The 22,844-nt window shown below is 36.5% G+C and overlaps 1 protein-coding gene across 2 annotated transcripts in view; it reads right to left on the minus strand.

Annotated features, from left to right (window-relative positions):
- Positions 1–115: 115 nt before the first annotated feature.
- ankrd1a (ankyrin repeat domain 1a (cardiac muscle)) overlaps positions 116–22,844 on the minus strand; it is a 24,063-nt gene continuing 1,334 nt past the window's right edge. Inside the window, exons 1-9 of one of the 2 annotated variants that reach the window (XM_081347662.1) lie at positions 5,452–5,668; positions 4,197–4,376; positions 3,971–4,096; positions 3,767–3,874; positions 2,845–2,943; positions 2,637–2,735; positions 2,305–2,403; positions 1,100–1,198; positions 116–802 (exon numbers count right to left, since the gene is read on the minus strand). In XM_081347662.1, the coding sequence (XP_081203788.1) occupies positions 689–802; positions 1,100–1,198; positions 2,305–2,403; positions 2,637–2,735; positions 2,845–2,943; positions 3,767–3,874; positions 3,971–4,096; positions 4,197–4,376; positions 5,452–5,478 (951 nt within the window). In that variant the 5' untranslated portion in view covers positions 5,479–5,668 and the 3' untranslated portion in view covers positions 116–688. Of the gene's footprint in view, positions 803–1,099; positions 1,199–2,304; positions 2,404–2,636; positions 2,736–2,844; positions 2,944–3,766; positions 3,875–3,970; positions 4,097–4,196; positions 4,377–5,451; positions 5,669–22,844 lie in introns of those variants that run through there. The other variant, XM_081347663.1, reaches the window with a different exon arrangement.

Raw genomic sequence — 22,844 nt, forward strand, 5'->3', positions numbered from 1 at the left:
ATGTATTTGTAAAATTTCACAATAAACAAAATGCTTATGCCAAATTTATCCATACTTTTGTAATTAATATAATTTAAAATGTTTGTTTAACAAAAAGAAGAAGGTGGAAACACATGGTGACACATACCAGAACACTTTATTCACATATGATTCATATTATTCAAAATTACATTTAAGTGCAAGAATTACAAAACACATTTATCAATGCACATGCCCGTGAACCCGGTATCAAGTCTTTCACAAATCCAGTCCAAAATCACAAATCAATTACAATAATAATATCCATCATAATAAAACATTCTCAGACCAGCATTCACATTCTGTTCCTTTTCTGAAAACTTATAGTTCGGTCTCTATTCTGTCTTGACATTTTCCCAGTAGATCAAACGGTCATGGACATTTTTCAAATGCTGTCACAAGTATAGAAAAGAAATTAAAATAATATTAAATAAATACACTGAACAAGCAAACAAACATCCAACCATTCACACATGTTCATGTCTTGTGCCACTCCCTCAAGCTTCTTTTTCTCTCAAAATCAAGTGAGAAAACAATATTTACAAATAACCTCATCAATATTTCGGACGCTCTATTGCCAGCAATTAGCGTCATCATTACGTAAATTGAAAAGTACTGTTCAGAAAGAAAGAAAGAAAGAAAGAAAGAAAGAAAGAAAGATAGAAAACATTCAAAACAAAAGTTGTTCATCTGGCTTTGGTGCTTCCTCTTCATTAAAGTTATTCAGGATGTTTTTCACACCTTTTTGCCATGAAAGCAGAGTCTCCATTGGTGTCTTTCCATCCTGTAAATGACAGATCATTTTAAGGACATATCCATTAAAAATATACCTATTCAAACATATATTTGTACAGCTAAGACTTCCAAGGAATACAGTATGAGATAATTATTTCATTGTTCTTTTATCATTTGCACTGTCATCTTTTTTTGCATATCTTGCTTCTTAAATTTGATATTTTATTTAGAGAGTCAGCATCGGGGAATTAAACATAATCCTGTAGTGACTGAATCTGTCTCTAGAGGGCACCATGTAACCTTCAACTCATAAACTAAAGATTGTATGTACCCTGATTGAACTTACCTTGTTTTTGGCATTTAGACTGGCTCCATACATCATCAGCAATTTTATCATTTTAAATCTATTTATCCTCACTGCGTCGTGCATTGGTGTGTCTCCATCCTACACAAGCACAAAAAATTAGCATTAGAGAAGAAAGCAACATGTGGGACAATGCATTTCTAATGTTATAAATTTTAACAAAATGTACATTTACATTTAGTCATTTAGAAGACGCTTTTGTCCAAAACGACTTACAAATTAGGACTAAATTAAGTGAGTAAAAAGTGGCAAAAACAACGCAAGAAGTGCTCAAAATACAAAGTTCAGGCATTGCTCAGATTAGCATAAACCAGATGACGAAGGATTAAAGGAAAAGGAAATAAAACATTTTTTGTTGAGGTTAAGTGCTCATGGAAGAGATGAGTTTAGTCACTTTTCCTCAAGACCATAGTGTCATGTTAACATTATAATATTATAACATTATATATTAAAATTACCATATTAAAGTGCCCCTATTATGCTGTTTTAAAGGTTCTTAATTTTGTTTTGTAGGTCTCCTACAATAGGGTTACATGCATCCTCATAATATACGTTGCATTGTATATGCATCGTAAATGCATTCTGTCTCTTTCCGCAAGCCTACTCTGTTCTGATTGGTCAGACAGCCCAGTCTGTTGTGATTTGTCTACCACTTACAGTGCGTGTTGGAAACCAAACGCCAATTAGCTCCGGATCTGCCTCAGCACTTGTACATAACGTGATAAGAACAGTAATAATGGAGTTGGTTTTTACCATATCAATTCGAGCCTGAGTCCTCATTCTTTGGAAGTGCATGCAAAGTGGATTTGCAGAGCTAAAAAACAGCGTCTTCTGACATGTCGACAAACCAAACTCAGCTACAACTACAGTGTTTGAGGGTGGGTCAAAGTAAACATGATTCGCATGATTAGCCAATGAAGACCATATGCAAATATATGCAAATGTGTTACATTGTTAAGTAGGTTTATAACTGGAAGTAAGACTGGAATTGCTGACGACTCGATTCTTTCTTTTAGGAGACATTAACTTTATTTGTCGTGCACTTTGATCTTGAAACTTTGCAGGCCTTTTACACTCACAGACAGCTATATTACACACTGCATGAAAGGTAATATTTGAAAAAGCATAATAATGGCACTTTAAAGCTTCTGAATGTTATGGAAATAATGTGCAAAATGAATTCTTACCCTGTCTTTAGCATTGACATCCGCTCCACAGTGAATGAGAAGCTCAGCACAGTCGTAATGTCCCGTCCGAACTGCAACATGGAGGGGAGTGCTGCATAGCTGAAGATACACAAGAAGAGTTTTAGTTAGTGCACCTAGTGCTTAGAGTGCAAATTACAGTGCCAACCCAGAGGCGCAAATTGAAAACTTTAAGCACAAGAAGGATACATTATGCTTTATCATTGCTTGCTACAGAAACTTTAGAATGTAAAGCATTAGAATGATTTGTGGATGTTATTATCACTGTCCAAAGACCATCTGGTGTCATATGCTCACAGGGGCTTTATATCTACCTTGTCTCTGGTGTTGAATTTGGCTCCTTTATTTAGAAGCAGCTCCAGAGCTTGCAGGCTTCCACCTCTACAAGCCCAGTGCACAGCTGAGGCATCCAGCTATGATTATGATTAAAAAAAATTGAATCTCAGAATTATAATATAAAATAAATGTGAGGAAATAATCTTGTAGCACTGGTGTAAAAGTCACATCAGCCATCTGTGCTACCTTGTCTTTTTGATCCATGGATGCTCCACTCTCCAGGAGCTTCTGCATGATCTCTGTGTGACCTTGTGCACTGGCTTTATGCAGAGCTGAGCGTTTAAACTGAGAGAGAGAACAAGTGAGAGTCAGTGTTGTTCCTGTTAACTAAAAATAAAAACAAATTGAAATAAAGAAGGAAAATATAAAATATATATATCAGATAAAAAAAAAGAAACTACCAATATTACTAAAACTAAAGCTGAAATAAAAATAAATTAAAGCTGAATCGAAATATACAGTCTAACTAAAAAATATTCAGACACCAGATATAATTTTTGATCGTATTTTTACTAGTGAGTGCAGGACACTATAGTTCATTTATGTAAGTGAGGATAGCAAAATAAAGTAAACTGTGACATATTATACCCAAAAAGTCTTCATACAGTGGACTACCAGTAAAATGTATAAAAATGTGGGACCAAAAATTATTCAGACACTTTGACCCGACTATGTTTTGTGACTTTAATTATAATGTGATCTTTTTACTCCACAGACTAAACAAAATTGTTTACTATTGCTATTGTATATAGTATGCTAATTGTTAATTGTATGCTATTAAACTTAATTCATTTGTGAGACATTAAGAGAAGGAAGGCCAAAACCAGTGAAATATCAACTGATTTGATAACTCTTGAGTTCTTGTCATATTTTATTACTATTTTCTAAACTATAGCGAATACACTGTGATAATGTGAGAAATGTTGAAGGTGTCTGAATAAATTTTGATTTGTATATATATATATATATATATATATATATATAGGCCTATACATATATGTACTGAAATAACACTAGTTTACAAGGGTTAGATGTGTATTGGAACACTCAGCACAACTGAAGGAGAGTGTGAGATGTGTGTGTGAGTGTTTTTGTGTTGCACACTCACATGATCACAGGCATTAGGGTCTCCACCATCTGATAAATATTTCTCAACAACAAGTATTTTTTTTTCTGTGACAGCCTTTAGGAACAAAGCCTCGTCCACTGTATCAGGCTGAAAAAATGTTAGCCAATAATTACACCTCAAATCTGTAAATTTTAGGGGTTTAAAATGATATAGCTGTAGTTTATTGTGGAAAGAGTTCCTTACCAGGATATCAGGCTCTGGCTGTTTCTTTAGCACTTGAATCTTCCTTTCCTTTCTCCTCTTCCTCAACTCCAAAATGTTAAAGAGGTCTTCTACAGTTTCTAGTTTTAAATGTCCTGACCGGTCAACCTAAGAAAAATAAAAAGACAGATGTTTTTTCATTATGCTACTGTGCGAAAATGTAAAGGCATGTTCTCTTTTATCAAGTTGTAGGCCTATTCATTCTTACATTGAGTTTGAGCTTCTCTTCACTCAGTTTGATGTCTTTCTGCGAGGTGTCATTCAGGTCCTGTTGTGTCTGAAGACCATCCTGTTTCTCCTGAATGATGCTGGTCTCATATTCTCCTGCAGCGAACGCCTCTGCACAGGCACCTCCTGCCACCTTCCCCTCACCTCTCTTCCCGGTGACCTGTGATTAGATGTGACACACATAAGTCTTGGATATTGTATGCATATGAGTGGAAGTCAATGTAGCACAAGCATCTGTGGTCTAGTGTGACCACAGCTTTTTTTCAAGGATTGAACAGCTTCCAGAGAAAGAACAAGTGTGTAGTTTAAAGTAGATGTAATTTGATTTAGTGATTGTGTGGGTGGGGTGAAGGGAGTGTTCAGCTGTTTTGAGAACCTAAAATAATTACACACATTTCTGTTGTTTAAAATAGGAAGACAGGCCAATGCAGTTGGCTTATTCTAGACATCCTGGAACCTTCTTAATCGCTGACAGATATTTAATAACACCACATCACCCGACCCCCCCCCCCCTTTCTTTTTTTCTCATTTATGCCTTTCTATATACACACACAAACATACAATGTTGTGTGGGTGTGCTTTCTATCTCTTTTTTTTCTCTTTAAAAAATGTGACACGTATTTGCATTGGATATTTGCATTTCTTTAGCAAAATAAATTCTATCCATATAAATTTTGTTAGTAAAATTGAAGTTAGTTCAATACATGCACAAGTAATTCAGGGAACCTGCGGTTACCACAACTTAAATAAATGCTTGGCTGCAAGTTAAAAACGTATTCATATAATTAAACATTTTAAGTTGCAAACATTATTTTGTTGAGTAATGTTGATTACATTAACTTAATATTGTGTAATTTAAATTAAATGTTTTGCATTAAATTATTTTTTAAATTAAGTTAACTTAATAATGAAATTGTCTTGATAACTTTGGAAATTGGGTATAGTGGATTTATAGTTCCCAGCATGCTTTGCACAGGACTGGATAAGGAGAATAAATGTTAAAAGTAAAGGGAAATACATGTTAAGTGTTTAATGCTGTCATTTGTTTAATTACGAATTATTAAGTTCTTCTAACTAACTCAATATAGTTTGTTGGTTGAACATAATTTCATTCATACCTCAAAAAAAAAAAAAAAAAAAAGAAAGAAAGAAAGAAAAAGAGATGCAAACTGTTTAGCCAACACATTAATGTTTAGAGTGTGTCAACAACGCGCATGCATCACCACAAAACTTACCAGCTCTTCAACACGCAGCAGTCCCATGTCTATGATCTGGAGTTTGTGTCTTCAACTCTCGGTTGTGAGTTTTGCTGTAAGGCTGCCTGTCAGTGGTGGGCGATAGTTCTCTTTAATGGTAAATTAAGAGTCCCAAAGCAATCGGTGTTGCCTGCTCAGCTCCCTAATGATCTGTGCATCTCCTCTCCATCACCACCCATATATATGGTTCCAGACTCTGGCGCGGACCATAAAAAAGTTAGATCATATCCCTTACTTTCCTGCTCTTTCACCGCCCACAAAATTCCAATGACACCTTCATTCATTCTTCCCGAACCTCTGATGAATCTCGCGCGCACGATGACTGCACGAGCCAGGAACGCGCGGCTTCCGTTCTGGTATGTAGCCTAGCTCTAGACTTACACAGGACTGACCTGCGACCAGTGACACGTGTGCAACAGGTGCACAACGGCATGACTGCATAGTCTATTCCTCTCGTGAGAAAAGCAATAAAGCAGTGTGTGACGTGTCTTTTTTGTCAATCAATAGTAAGGGAGACTAGTTATCACACTTTTCAGGCCTGCTGCTCCAATTAATATTTCTCAGGGTAGGTCTATTTTTTAATTCAGCTTCTGTTAAGGCGCATATGATAAAGTCTTGCCTAAAAAAAGGTATTTCCCCGGATATTTTCCGGTATTGCCCCGGATAAAAAGACAGTGTCACACTACATGGGGATAGTTGTCACAAATGGTAACCATTAGGCTACACTGTCTATTAAAGGCGTTTTATTTCAATTTAAAGATTAAAAATAATTACAAAATTCTGTTCGTTTAAAAAAGATAACACAAATATATCATCTTTTTGGTCAAGATAATATGTAAATACATACAGTATGACAAAGATGCAATAACTTCTAGCCCCAGTCACCCCCATAGAACAGTACAGTAGACCTATTACAGTACAGTATACAATTTCTTTGTATGTTTGTCTGTGATGATTACATTTATATTCAAGGACATTTATTTATTTTTGTGCTCTCCGTTTTCACATGGGCTCGTTTTTAGTGTTCATGTCACCATGCGTCCTTTTGCAATCAAGAGCTGTAAACACTCACTATATTTAATGGCCGTTATAATTAAAGACTCCATTGTAACAAAAGTTCAAAAATAACGTGCCAGTCTGTGAAGTTGCAAGTCTGGCGTGAGCATGACAGGTATGGAATGATGTCTGTGAACTTCCTTTCACATGGCAATACTGTCTGATGACAGTCAGTAACATAGGCTTTTAATAGCCTTATGGTAATGACAGAGTGACATGTTTGAGACACCTTTTCACCTCTTATGGACAGAGAGCAATACGTACAGATAAATCTGAGCTGATGTCATCCATCAACAGCAGTGTTTTTGCAGATGCATGTATCTGCAAGGTGCTCATGTCCTTCAACCACAAGCTGAGCAGGTGCAGAATTGCACACAAGTGTGATCACTCTGTGATATGAAGTTTACTGTAAAGAGTAGCTCAACCAGTCCATCAGACATAAATCAAAATCAATCACAAGATTATTTGCAATGGAGTTTTCCTTAAAAGGAGACACTCAGGCCAGGACACTAGACTGGCACTTTGACTAGACACTTTATCTGAGAGATACCAAAGGTCATGACTTTGTAAGATGAAGAAAGAATGACTAATGAGAGTGTATTGCTTAAGGGCACAGGGCTGGAATGCCATTTGTGAGGTTCAAACCTTCTCCTTCTCACCAATCTCAATCTCAATAAACTGAATAAATACCATAATTTCTACAGTTATTAACATTAAAAATTAATTAAGCGAGTACATAAAAAATAATCAAAGAGCGTTTGGTTACTTTTACTTTCCCCAATGGTAAGCCTATTTATATATACAATGTCTGCATGGACAAAAAAGTTGCTGCATTATCACAGTGATTATTATGTTATATGTTTGGCAACAGTTCTTCTAACCATAATTGATGGAATATGTAGCTTTAAATTTCTTAAACAACCATGTAGGAAGACATGGCCATATATAGTATGACAATGTCAAGATTCATCAGGCTCAAATTGTGAAAGAATGGTTGGGAGCGAGCATGAAGAATCATTTTAACACATGAACTGGCATCTCTGAGTCCAGACCTTAAATTAATTGAAAGTCTTTGGGATGTGCTGGAACAGACTTTACAGAGTGCTTGACTCTTGCATTGTCATTACAAGATTTTGACCAAAAATTCCATTCTTCCTCCGAATTCGATTCCTCCCAGACCGTGTGAACTCCTGAATTCCCTGATCCAAGCCCACATTCAAGCCTTGTCTCTGCCATTGATTTTCCCTAGCCCCAGGTCTCCTTTGTCGGCCAGCTCCAAGTCTCCTTTGTAACTAAATACAATAAAATATTTAATCCACAATATTTTATCCACAAATAACACATGACTTTGGTATTTAAACAGATCTTAAAAAGAAAGCATATTGGTCTATATAGCTTTCTATTAGTACTAAACTGAATAATATACATAATTTTCTATTAGACAACACGTGTCAGGACCTACTCATCGTCGTAATCATACTCTAGATCTAATATTATCACGCGGAATAGATGTGGATGCCGTTGAAATTCTGCAGCAGAGCGATGACATCTCAGATCATTATCTAGTCTCGTGTAATTTGCATTTAGCCAAGGCTGCAAAGCCGACTCCGTGTTTCAAATATGTGAGACCTATCACTTCTGCTACTAAAGATTGCTTTATTAATAATCTTCCTAATCAGTTTCATCATCTCAGCATCTCAGATAGCTTAGAAGAACTAGATATTACAACAGAAACGTTTAACTCTCTCTTTTCCAGCACTTTAGACACAGTTGCTCCGTTGCGCTTAAAGAAGATTAAAGAAAATAGTCCAACGCCGTGGTACAACGAGCACACTCGGGCCCTTAAGAGAGCAGCCAGAAAAATGGAGCGCAACTGGAAGAAAACAAAACTAGAGGTATTTCGCATTTCATGGAAAGAGAGCTCAATTACTTACAGAGAGGCTTTAAAAGCTGCTAGATCTGCTTATTTTTCAACCCTATTAGAAGAAAATAAACATAATCCTAGGTATTTATTTGAAACGGTGGCTAAACTAACGAAAAATAAAGCTTCAAGCACCGAAGTTTCCAAGCAACACAGCAGTAATGACTTTATGAACTTCTTCACTTATAAGATTGATAATATCAGGGACAAAATTATAACTATGCAACCGTCTACTACAGTATCACATCAGGCAGTGCATTGTAGTCTCCCTGAGGAAAAATTTGATTCATTCGTTGCTATAGGAGAGGAAGAATTTACTAAACTCATTAAATCATCTAAATCTACAACATGTATGTTAGACCCTATACCGACTAAGCTACTGAAAGAAATACTTCCAGAGGTCATAGATCCTCTTCTTAATATCATTAATTCGTCTTTGTCTCTAGGATACGTACCAATAAACTTTAAGCTGGCTTTGATTAAACCGCTTGTTAAAAAAACGCAACTTGATCCTTCAGAATTAGTCAATTACAGGCCGATCTCGAATCTACCTTTTCTGTCAAAGATATTAGAAAAGGCAGTATCCTCACAACTGTGTTCCTTTCTTGAAAGAAATGATATCTGCGAGGATTTCCAGTCCGGATTTAGACCATACCATAGTACCGAAACAGCTCTCGTTAGAGTCACAAATGATTTGCTCTTATCATCCGATCGTGGTTGTATCTCTCTATTAGTGTTACTCGATCTTAGCGCTGCATTTGACACCATCGACCACACCGTTCTTTTAAATAGATTAGAACATTATGTTGGCATTACAGGAAATGCACTAGCATGGTTTAAATCATACTTATCTGACCGTTATCAGTTTGTAGCAGTAAATGATGAGATGTCTCATCGATCACAGGTTAAGTATGGCGTACCACAAGGCTCAGTATTAGGACCGCTGCTGTTCACTCTGTACATGCTACCCTTAGGAGATATCATTAGGAAACATGGAATTAGCTTTCACTGTTATGCTGACGATACTCAGCTCTATATTTCTTCAAAACCTAACGAAACTTATCAATTCACAAAATTAACGGAATGCATAGCGGATATAAAAAATTGGATGACTTGTAATTTCCTACTTCTAAATTCTGAAAAAACAGAGTTTCTAATTATTGGACAAAAAACTTCCTCACGTAATAATCTAGAATACTGTCTAACACTTGATGGCTGCTCTGTTAAGTCTTCGTCGTTGGTTAGGAACCTGGGTGTGCTCTTTGATACCAATCTTTCATTTGAAAGTCACGTGTCTAGTATCTGTAAAACTGCATTTTTCCATCTTAAAAATATATCTAAATTACGTCATATGCTCTCATTGACAAATGCGGAACAATTAGTTCATGCGTTCATGACCTCAAGGCTAGATTATTGTAATGCTCTACTGGGTGGTTGCCCTGCACGCTTAATAAACAAACTACAGCTGGTCCAAAACGCAGCAGCTCGAGTTCTTACCAGAACCAGGAAGTATGACCATATTAGCCCAGTTCTGTCAAAACTGCACTGGCTCCCTATTAAACATCGCATAAATTTTAAAATATTGCTGATTACTTACAAAGCACTGAATGGTTTAGCTCCGCAGTACTTGAGCGAGCTCTTAACGCATTATAGTCCGTCACGTCTATTACGATCTCAAAATTCCGGCCAGTTGATTATACCTAGAATATCAAAATCCACTGCTGGCGGTAGATCCTTTTCCTATTTAGCACCAAAACTCTGGAACAGTCTTCCTACCATTGTCCGGGAAGCAGACACACTCTGTCAGTTCAAAGCCAGATTAAAGACACATCTCTTTGACCTAGCTTTCACATAATACATTATAGACTTCTATAATTTAATGTTATGCTGCATAGATTAGGTCAGCCGGAACCGGGAACACTTCCCAAAAATCCTGATGTACTCGTTACATCATGAGAAGAATGGCATCTACGCTAATTTTAGTGTCTGTGTTTATCCCAAGGTTTTTCCTGCAGCCTGCCGGATCCAGGCCGTATCCAGATCTGACGAAGGACCTTCACCTGGACCGATGACAACGCAGTGCTGAAGTGCCAACTAGTCTCTCCCTATGGAGGATCCCACTACCACTCTACAGATAAGGCGTTGTCGGGAAAATTTGTCTTGCGGTCCTACCCCAAAGCAACAAATAAAATAAAATTCCTTATCAAAATTTATAAGGAAAGACAAGTATTTTGTTTAGGCTTGGCTTGTAGGGAATTCCAAACCTGCGTATATTCTAACGCACATAACTATAGAACCCATTCTAAATGCGCATGTGAACGCCATCAGCGTTTCTCACAGGTTCGCGTTTAAAGTCTGTGTAGAGAGAATGGTGTCGTCTTAGCGGCCCCTAATTTAATAACAAATGATCATTGCGACGGAACCAAATCAATTAAAACTAACTTTAGATGGAAATAACTTAACTCTGCTGTAAAGCCGAAACAATCTCTGTTACCTTAAATTATACGCTTATCTCTGTAAAGCTGCTTTGAGACAATCTACATTGTTAAAAGCGCTATATAAATGAAGATGACTTGACTTGACTTGACTATTAATTTGAATGCTACGGAGGAAATTGTTGTTGTTGTTTTTTTGTGGAAAATTTGCATTTATTACATTTATAATAAAATTTAAAGAAGCTTTTATAATATTTTGTAATGACAGTGGTTAATATATTTATTAATATATATATTAGCAACAAACGATTAAGTAACATATAGTTGGTTAATGGCCTGAAACATGGTCTGAACAGCAGAGAGGAAAGTCACTTGTGGGGCTGAGATCAGTTTTAGCTCTCTGTAGGGTGTGGGAGAGGAGTGCTCCCACATCCCTTGAGACAGCAGCCCCTGAAATAGGACTCTTATATGCCTATAATAGTAGTATAAATTGAGTGGTGGTGTTAAACTCTTTTATGGGACAGCCGGTCATGTAAAAAAAACAACAACATGGTAATGGTATAAAATGGAGCACTGAAAAAAAAGCTGCGTATTTTCTCGATATTCAAAATGAAATTTAGACTGCATGAAAAAAGCGTTAATTTTCAAATGGACTATAGCCCTCACAATGCTTTCTATGCTGAACTGCTCATTTAATGATAGCTGTCGATCTGTAAAACTACACTAAATTGACTGTAAAATTCACAGTAATTAACTGGCAGCAAGTGACAAGTAACTTACTGTAAAATAAACAGTAATTAACTGGCAGCAATTGACAAGTAACTTACTGTAAAATAAACAGTAATTAACTGGCAGCAAGTGACAAGTAACTTACTGTAAAATAAACAGTAATTAACTGGCAGCAAGTGACAAGTAACTTACTGTAAAATAAAAAGTCATTAACTGGCAGCAAGTGTCAAGTAACTTACTGTAAAATAAAAAGTCATTAACTGGCAGCAAGTGTCAAGTAACTTACTGTAAAATAAAAACAGTTATTAACTGGCAGCTATTGACAAGTAACTTACTGTAGAAGAAATAACTGTATTTTGCTGTTTTCATTTACAATAGTGACTATGTTCCTGTAAATAAAAACACAAATTTGCAAGTACTGCTTTTTTAATGGTAGCCTAATAATGTTTTCACTGTAAAATAAAATAGTAATGTCCAAATAATGTATTTTTGGTTAAAGGAACACTTCGACTTTTTGGGACTTTAGCTTATTCACCGTATCCCCCAGAGTTAGATAAGTCCATACATATCTTTTTCATCTCCGTAAGTCTGTTTGACGCACCCACCGCTAGCCTAGCTTAGCACAAAGACTGGATGTAAATGGCTACTGCTAGCATAGTAATGACTCCGCCCAAGTAGCAGTGCTTCGCCTTCTGAGAAAATAGTTCCCAGTATTTAAACGTTTAAAAAAATGGCTGTGTCTCATATGACCTTGTTATTTGTACACACTGTGACTATACAAATCACAACATGTAAATAGGAAAATGTTGGCGTTATTTTGTCACTTATTGGGATTAGTATGGTAGCTGTAGCCATTTACATCCAGTCTTTGTGCTAAGCTAGGCTAGCGGTGGGTGCGGCAAACAGACTTACAGCACGCACGGAGATGAAAAAGGTATGTATGGACTTATCTAACTCTGGGGGATACGGTGAATAAGCTTAAGTCCCAAAAAGTCGAAGTGTTACTTTAAAGAAGTAGTGTTTTAACTTTAAAATAAAAGTAATTTCTGATTTTTACTGTAAAATATAAAGTTTAATTCTGTATTTTTTAGGGTACGTTTACACGACAACACTATGCTTAAAATGGAGAAGTTTTTCCTTTGAATTTTCCGTGTACAGACGACACCATTGTCAAAACGATACCCACTCACACAGATCAACACAGATTTAGTTGAAAAACGACTAAAAATACTGTATTCTGCGGCCAGGCCATTAGATGACGATGAAACACTATAGACTGAACACATAATACGCATGTGCATGACGTTATCGTTTTCAGAGATGCACGTTTTTGGTTGTTTACATTTGGTTGTTTACATACATTCAAAAACTTAAACTTTGAAACACGTTTTTAAAAGTTTGCGTTTTCAGGCACCCAAAACGCCCTTGTCGTAAATGAACGGCCAAAATGCACAAGTTTTATATTTTTTATTTAAAACGGTGTCGTGTAAACAACCCTAAGTTACAGTGCCAGTAATGTAACCTTAACTAAACTACAGATTTTCTTAAACAGTATTAGGGTTCAACAATAACTGCAGAAAGCCAGCAAACAATATTTATTATTAATTATTGAACAGTAACAACATTTTTTTTGTTCTTATTGGGTGAGCATACCATGCTACCACACACAGTATGGTGATGGCAGATACTTTTTTTTTTTATACGCCTCCCAGGCAAAGAGAGGTTATGCTGCATCAAGACAAGACCACCTATAGCAGAATATGGTTAACAAATCTTTAATTTAGACAAAAAAACGTGAGAACAGAGGTTCTTGCTGGTCTGGGGTATCCATGGCAGCTTCTTCCACATGCCTGAACCAAATCTATGCCACCGTCAAAAGTAAAGATAAGACAGGAAAAAGGCAATACTTCACAGAGGAGTTAGCAGGGATTATATAGACTTCACTCTCTTCAGTATGTCACACTCTGGGCCATCCTCATCTTCAGCACCTCATCAGCAATCTGTAGCCAGAACAAACCAACCTTGAGTGCAAGAGGGTTCCTGGTTTTATAGTGATCTCCATATGCTATCATTGGCCACAGCTATGGGTGGTTTCACGTTTGAAGGGTGAGCAGGTGGAAGTTGCCTATTCATGATTGATATTTTCTCCCAGCCGAGACCTATGCTGCGTTTCAATTCGCCTACTTATACTACACCCTGAAAGTATGTACTCTTTTTGTGAAGAAAAAGTGCATACTTTTGAGTGTGTGCAGAAGAGTAGACAAGCTTTGGGACATAGGCCTACTATAACGTCATACATTTGTGTCTTTAACGGTTGCTCTCTGTTGCTTAGTTACACGCATCCTGTCATGCAAACTGACCTGTCAATCATCTTGTCAAATATAAATTCCTCCACATTTAGTTTCCTACTGTATCGGAGAGAAATGCAGTAGCACTTTGATCTGCAGTCGCGGGTCTTTTATGCAGAGAACTCTTCTCATATTAATGCATAATAATGCATTTAAAAGTTAATGGCCAAACGGAGCTTTAAAAAAGTCCACATTGTTATTGCAGATTAAATACAACACAGATAACATTAAATAAATATTTTTCTATCAGGTTAAACTTTGATTAGTCACTCAAACCGAATTTTTTCGGGACATCTGGTCACCCTAGTTTCTCCCTACTGTGATGTTATTGGTTTCATATCAGCTAACAGGCCAAGTATAAATATCAGAGCACTGGCTAACTGTAGCCTCAGCTCGTTCCTCTCACACAGAGATACTAGTAGCATTAGCAAGCCTGATAAACAGCAAGGCAAGCTACTGCTACTGACTCTCCCCCAGAGACATAAAACTCAGTCCTGAGTTGTTTTTTACAGGACTTTGCTGATTACTGTGACTATGCAGTACTTCTTTCATTACTGCAATTTTTGACTTGCAGTATATTTACACTTTTTGAATACTGTGAAAAGTATATTTGCAGAATACTTTACACAGTATTCTACTGTGAACTCGTATACAGTAATTTCCTGTGCACAAACAGTAAATTACTGTAGATTTCACATGTATTTTTTTTTTTTATATAGGGTTTTAAGGCATAACCCCACGTGTTTTCAAACACAATTGGGAATGTGTGTCTGTATATTGACAGTTGTGAGGTTTAGTTAAATTTAGCCATTGGCTTTGTTGGTGTCTCTAATTAGGGTTATTTACGGGGTGTTACCAAGAGTATATGTTTCAGTATTACTGAAGGCTTGTAGGGATTCTGAGCTCTAACCCACTAACCTTGGCAAATGGCTTCTCTGGCAAGTGATTGCATAGGTGCTGCACATGCAACAGCTGCCTTAGTTTATTATGTTTTTTTTTTTTTTTTGTGGATCCAAACAGGCACTACACCAAAATAACTGGCCATCCTTAGAGTTTAGATTAGCAGGATGTACACAAACATCCCACTCTTCCTTGCCCACATGCATGCATGGATTGAGCACAATAAGAAAATAACACATAATGTTCTGATAAAAAAAAAAAAAAAAAAGATCAGTTCCCAATACAAATGGCTATTTGGAATTCTTATTTAATCCCAGAACTGAGAGAAAAAAAAAAAAAAAACAGACTAGGGGGCCCAGCCCAGGCCATACTGGGACAGGGGCAGTAGAACACCAACAAATCAAACAAGAATGTTGGAATCATGTTCTCACAATGGCAGGGGCTTGGAATGCTACAAGGATTCAGAAGTGCTATGAAGTTTTGGGAATGGTGAGGGGATTTAGGATTCTATGTCCTCAGCTGTGGCCATATGTGTTGTTTTAAGATAATTTATCTCCCCTCTTGGTTCACATGACAGCTTGCATGCGAATCACTTGATCCCTCAATGTGTGCAAAACAAATATATTTCCTCAACACCTGACCATTCCAGGAGCACCTGACAAGGTTCTATGATAACGTTTTTCTCTGCTGATTTACAACACATCTATTAAATACTTCCACATTTAGGTCTTAGTGATGAATGGGCACAGTCTGTTAAAACAATTTTAAAAAAGTAAAAAAAAACAATATCATGCATGCATGAACCATTATGTGTTTTATTGTTAATAAGAGGTACTATTTTCATGAATTAGTTCATTTACATATTTATTTTATTCTACCCTTCATTGTAAAAAAGCAACTACATTTTTGAGTAAACGAAACATTTAGTAAATACAAAAAAAAAACATTTTTCTTGAAACTACATAAAACCGATGACAGACCAACATAATTCCCCCAAATGTTGTACCAAACACAGTTGTCTGAACAAAGAACTTCATATTGCTAAAATAAGAGTTTGTGCATTCCCAGCATCCATTACAGCATGAATAAATTATGTTTACTGTTATATGATTATTGTTTTGCTGTTTACTGACTTATATAAATATTTCCTTTACGACTATATATACTGCAATCAAAACAATAAATGAATTTGTTGTGTTACTAAATGAAAATTTGCATTTGATGAATTGATTAATTCATTGGCTGAATGAGGTTTTTTTGCATTTAGTGAACAAACAAATTCTAATTGACAAAACAAAGTGTTACTTAGTACAATAGTGGAGAGAACTTAAAAAATCTGAACGCATTAAGTTGCCTTGGATTTTTAAGTTTTACTAAGTTTATAGTGTGAGATATTATGACAACAGCACATTAATGAATTAACTATAAGGCAAAGCCATGGTATCAACAACCTGATCTCATGAAAAAACGTAAAGAAAAAAAAAACATTTGCATGAAGGCCTGCTAAAATACTGTATGTATATAATATCTTAGAATACTGCACTTTATAAAACAAATTGGACATAATTTCGTACACTATAAAAAATTTATAAATTAATAATTGAACATTAATTTCTTTTTATAACTGAAATATTTGGACATTTAACACGTAATTACATTAAATATTGTTGAGGTGGATAACCTAAGCCAGGGGTCACCAACTGGCGGACCCCGGTCCGAATCCGGACCGCAAAATGCGTCCATACGGACCGCGAAGCCTTTTGACATAATGAAATAAATAAATACCGCTATTTTCTAATAAAAACACATTTATATCAGGCACATCAAAGTCAGCTCAGTAGAGCCGTTTGGGTCCAACAGCGCAACGGGTTGCTATGGTTGCCATAGATGGTTGCTACTACAGTTACTATGCTCACTGTTGCTACGTTCAGACGCGCAGTCATTGCGTGCAATGAAGAGAGCAGAGAGCGCGCAGACAGATGAAACTTTCAGCGAGTGAAAAACGCAGAGAGATAAAACTTTCAGTGAGTGAAAAACAATGGCATTTTCAAAAATTAGTAAAGTTGACGCTGAAAACCGAGTTTTCCGGTGGGAAAATACGCATTTATTCTTCCTGCATCGAGCTGTAACTGTTACAAGGCCTGTGTGTCTCATTTGCTCCGAGTCTGTCGCGGTTGTTCAAAGTGGAAACATTAAATGTCATTACGAAGCTAAACATAGACACTTATTAGAATAAACTTATCTTCAGCAGTCCGAGGTAAGGGCGCAGAAAATAAATGAGCTCAAAGCCCAGTATGAGCGATCTACACGGGTCGTCCTCTCTCACTCATTCGCCGCCCAACATCGAGCATATGAGTGTTCACTGAGAATACAGTGAATTTTAAACAATTTTATTTAAATTTCATAAGAGGTTATTTACATTTTTATGGACTGTACAAAATAAGAGATAAAGGGTTTCTTGCACTTTTTAATTTTTCCAACACTGGTGGCACTATTTTTTGCATATGTGTTTCTGAATGATATTGCTGATTATCAACATTAGATACATTGATTTAGTTAAGTAGAGACAATACAAGGAGGTTTGCGTTGATTGTGATTGTTAATCTCAGTTCAGCCGAAAAAAGCACTTTAGTTTTCCTTTTAAGTTGTTAATGTTAAAATTAATGTATGTTTAGTGCACATTTAGAGATGAAGGCATTTTGCACAGTTTCCTTAATCATATTTTTTGTCAGACATTGTTACTGGTTGAATTCAGATATTTTGTACCAAATCAACTTAAAGGACATAACAGAACAGCATTAAAATTAGATCAGTTTTGTGAAGGATTACTTATGGCTGCTTATACATATGAAAAGACATATGTTTATCCATAACATTATATTTTGTTCAATAAAAAAAAAGTAATCTACACTCATTTCTTTAGTCTGGTAAAACCCATCAATTCATATTTTTAGATATATAATTGTCCGGGCCTCGGCTGGTGAGGAGGGTTCATTTACTGGACCTCAAGCGATTTTAGTTGAAGACCCCTGACCTAAGCTATCAGGTTATCTGTATGCTATGCTATACTTATTCTAATTAAACAGACATTAATGGTCATTATAAACATAGATCAAACAACATCATAACATGCTTTTGAATTGTAATTGAGTGCTAAAGAGCACCCATTAAAAGATTTTTGAGCCAATGGAATCAACTATGGAGACCTAATTTTAAGGGTGGATGCAGCATGAACTTGGGTTGGTTCATGAATAAATACATTTTATGACAATAATGTTATGGTTCTGCAAGAGAGAGGACCCAGATGCAGAAAGAGCAGTGATGTTTTATTGACAAGATTGTAGACAGGGAACAAGGAGAGTGAGGCGTGAAAACATTCAAACTATAGGGCAGGGCTTGATGATCTATTCAATGTTGCTGCCAGGCAGAGGCTCACAGAACCAGAGGCTTGACTCTTGAGAATCAGACTGCTACCCCATCTAGCTGCCAGGCAGTGAGGGTCAGTGGCCAGGAAATCTCAGGATGCAGGGCAGGGACAAACACGATGAACAAGACAAGACACAAGATAAAGCAAGACAAGAGAGAAGATACTAAATTAAACACGCTAGAAATAACTGGACCTTGGAAACAAAAAATGAAACAAAAGAACAAACTTGCAGGGAACTAGATACTGGAGATGAAAATCTTAAGTAGAAATGAAATCAAAATAGAAAAACAAAAGACTGAGAAGAGGAAAAAACAAAATAGAAACAAGGATACACTACAACTGGAAACGATGAACTACAGATACACTACAGATACACTACAGATAAACTACAGATAAACTACAGATAAACTACAGATACACTACAGATACACTACAGATACATGCACGCCAACATGAACACACCACAAAACAAACCAGCAAAGACATTAGGGGAAGGGGCACAATATAAAGGGAACAGCACATGAGGATCAGGTGAACACAATCAAACAAATGAGTACTAGACAATGATTAAACAAGGGCCAAGCCCCCTTGTTTAGTTGTTAGGCTTGTTTGACTTGAACCGGCACTGCACAGACCGATCGGTTTATGACATCAAAGTACCGCGAGAGTGATTGGGTGTTTCTCAATATGCGTTCTTCAGCGATCTTGCGTCCTTGTGTTCTCGTTTTACGCCATCATAACCGTCGAAGTTCAGACCCAATTCTCAAGAACGCAAGTAGAGGACGCATGAAAGAACCCGGATGTGTTCTTGATACCGAGGATGCATCGAATGCAGACTTGAGCTAGTACTCGCCTGGTGTCCCAGAAGTCATTGCGGCCGGTTCCGAGTTCGTTCTTCCAAGGAAGCTTGGCAAGACCGGTCTCCACGAGAACACAAGTCCATTCTCTGCGTTCTTGGAATTGAGAAACAGCCATTGAAAAGCATACAGAGATGTCTGCTCTCTAATCGCTCTCGCGGTACATTCAACGATCGGTATGTGCAGCGCCGATTCAAGTCGAACAAGCCTCTTGTCTAGTACTCCTTTGCTTTAACTGGAAATGAGGAGGTGGTACAAGAGGAGCACATGGCCAACACAAACAAAGACAGAGCCATGTGCTCAGGCACATGACAAACAAGGAAACATTAAACAGTGACAAGACAGACAAGACTGTCATGGCAGGACGGATGGAGCTCACCTCAAACTAAATGGGCAAAAATGAAATCAAGTCAATGCTGGAGGTGTATTTAGTCAGAAAACATATGGGGCTGCTTTCCTAAAAGCATTGTAAGCCTAAGTAGATCGTAGAACCATTATTGTTGCCACCAATGGCATTTAGAATTTTAGAATGTGTTTGGTTTTTGCAGAAGGTTTCTGAGACTCCACATGATTGTCTGATGCTTTGTGTCTCTAAACACTAAACCAGCCATAAACACTATAGGGAAAAGGGATTGTGTGTTTGCCTATACTGCAGACATATGAGAATGCAGTCACGCTCTGGTATGAACATTTGGTTTTGAGATTTAAGATTGTATTTTTATGGCCTTTCTTGCAGCTGTTGAAATGTTATAAATTACATGGACATACACATAATTCTTCATGGGACTGTATTCTGTTTCCCTTCTTTGTGCCAAATTTGATCACTCTTTCACAGACAGTCATAATGTGATCACCTGGTACACAGGTTCTTCCCACAGTTGTTCACTTTTAGCTGAAATGATTCTTAGTAATTCAAATGTGTCTTTTATGAGTCTATGTGTTATGATTTAAGAATGTGTTTTGCATTATGTTATTTACATAGGCAATACTATGTTGCAAGCAGTATTTCTCTCTCTTACTTTCTCCCGTTCTATTTTAAGTCAGCACTATCAATAGAAGGCAAAGAGTTCATTGTTCCCTTCTTTTTAGTCAAAGCAACAGAATCTTATCTGCTTCGGCAGTCATTGTGTGAGGGGATAAAAGTGAGAGGATGAGAAAAAAGATGTGAGAGAGCAGGACAGAGCAGAGAAGAGCAAGAGAGGGTACATAAAAATATCTTGGTAAATGTCATCAATCAGTATAAGTGTGCAAAATATGCATGCTAATGAATCAGTTATTCTCTCTCTCGCTTATTATTTTATTTTATTTTTTACATTTCTATCTCAGATTTTTCCATTGCTTCATCATTATGGCATGACAAAAAGTTGGCTGGGGACAGTAGCTTTAAAAAGTATAAGAAAACCATCAGGTTTAATGTAATGTAATGCTTCATTTGTCAGTATAGGTTTACTCAGTTCCTGGTATTTCACTCCTTTTTATAATCTTTAACTTAAAGCTACACTGTGTAATTTTTTAAGTTGATTCTTAGCAAAAAAACACTTTGTTCTTTCAAAAATATACGTGCTCATTAATGTGTAATTACTTCTACCAACTAATAAAGTATTCTCGTAAGCGTAGAATCTGCCATTTAGAATACATACGAGCGAGTCGCTCGAATGGCGGCAGCCATGTTGCGCCTCCATCTTGAAAATACATTAGCCAAAGAGGGACATACCTGGAAATTCAAGCTTCGCCTTTCGCGTTTTTACACTCAGTGGCACCGTGACGAATGCGAGGGGGAGATTACTCGCGACTGCCGGCAGATTTGAAATAATACGGCCACCGTAGGAGTTAAAACGCCCTCGGAATGGGAGGGGCTAGAAAGTAATATTCAGTTGGTAGTCATAAACAATTTCACCGCTAGATGGGAGAAAATCCTACACAGTGTAGCTTTAATACAATTAATAAAGAAAGAAAATTCATTGAATAAATAATGAATACATTGATAAAAAAGAATTGTATTAAATATTTGGCCCTGCGTTTTTCTTTCTATTTCTTTCTTTTGGTCTGCATTTGAGTTTGTTGATATAAATAACATATTGTGTCAATACTAAAAAATGTTCAAGAGGAGCTTTAATTAAAGCAATTTCTTTTATTAAAGTTTAATTTAAGTAATTTCTCAGTGACCATGTGCAACATTTTTATAGCTTATAGCTTATTATGTGAGGGTGATCCAAAGGTATTTTTTATTGCAGTATATTCCTCCTCATGATAGGCTTTGACAAGCAAACGGCTATAGCAACCCAGCTGTCAGAGTGACTCAATAGACACAGCAACCTCAAGCTTTATGCACTGTTGGTGAGACTCTTCTCTGATGTTATAATGTATCTGTGCAATGCTTTGAACATCTAGCTGGTCTTGAAGATGTTATTTGCGTGTTAACAACTCCGGCTCTAAAATCCTTTGAAATGACAGGTGATCACTTCCTTACATCTCACTGTTTTTATTTATTTAATTTTCTATAAATAGTGGCATCTAATGGCAAGTGAAATACGGATTTGAAGGACAGCCAGCGCCAGCGGTATAAAAAGAAAATCTCACTAAAACCCTTTTTACGCACTCTAAAATGCATTTTCCACTGTGCATGTTTGCAGTTGCACGCACCTAAAGAAAATGAAAAGAAAATTACATATTGTTCTGTATGTCGATGGGCGCTCACGCATAGTTTTAGCATCCATGTAAACAATGCATTAATATACACATCTGAATAAAGACATCAAAATGCATGAGGGAGCAGAGATGTCAGAGGATCTTTCATTGAGGAGCTGGATATTCAGTTCAAAGGGCACAGCACTGATGTTCTGTTGCTAGGGTAACATACGGATGGAGAGTGTTTACATTATTCAAAGCTATAACACACAGATGTGTGTCTCATTAAGAAATGTACATGCATCACCATTCACCCATCAGAGCCTGTGGTATCACCCACTCAAGGACTCACCCACACACTTAGGAGTAGAGCAAGGTCCTACTATCCATGGGCAATGTTAGTAGAAAGGTTCCCAGCATCTTAAACAGTAATAGAATGCATGGGCTGAAACGGAGATAACAGGTTTGAGTAAAGTATACAAGGGCTATAGTTGTCACACAGGGGAAGTCTCATATCAGTATGGTTTTGAGTCAAAAGCAACACTTCTGAGTCATAATTGATGTCCTCTTTAGCAGTAATTTTGCCTGTTGGTTAAAAATAGCTCAATACTGAATTTAATACTGAAATTATTTAAATTAAACTTTTTTGTTGTAATAGTGCAAGCAGGTGAACATAAATTCACAGTAAAATACATGAATGCGTCAACTAATAAGGTAGATTTCAACCAAATGTTTGAAGTTTGTTCTCATGCAGGACAAAGGTATAGCCTATGTTTTAAAATGTTATTTAATAAAAAATGTATATTCAAAATTGTAATATTTATTCAAATTGTTACAAAATAATTGTATATAATTTAATACTTATTTTCAATAAATTAAAATGCATAAATGTAAATTACAATATTTTAGATTTGAGTTATGATGTGTGTCATAATTGTTTTTTGGTTTGATATTATATATTAATATCAGAAAGGTCACAAAGGTCAATGTGTTATATTACCAATATAAATATATCACTGATTCTTGAGATAAGGGACAAAAGAAGTTAATTTTTTATTATTTAATAATACA

The sequence above is a fragment of the Scardinius erythrophthalmus genome, assembly GCF_964197995.2.
Source record: "Scardinius erythrophthalmus genome assembly, chromosome: 19".
NCBI classification, from domain to species: domain Eukaryota; kingdom Metazoa; phylum Chordata; class Actinopteri; order Cypriniformes; family Leuciscidae; genus Scardinius; species Scardinius erythrophthalmus.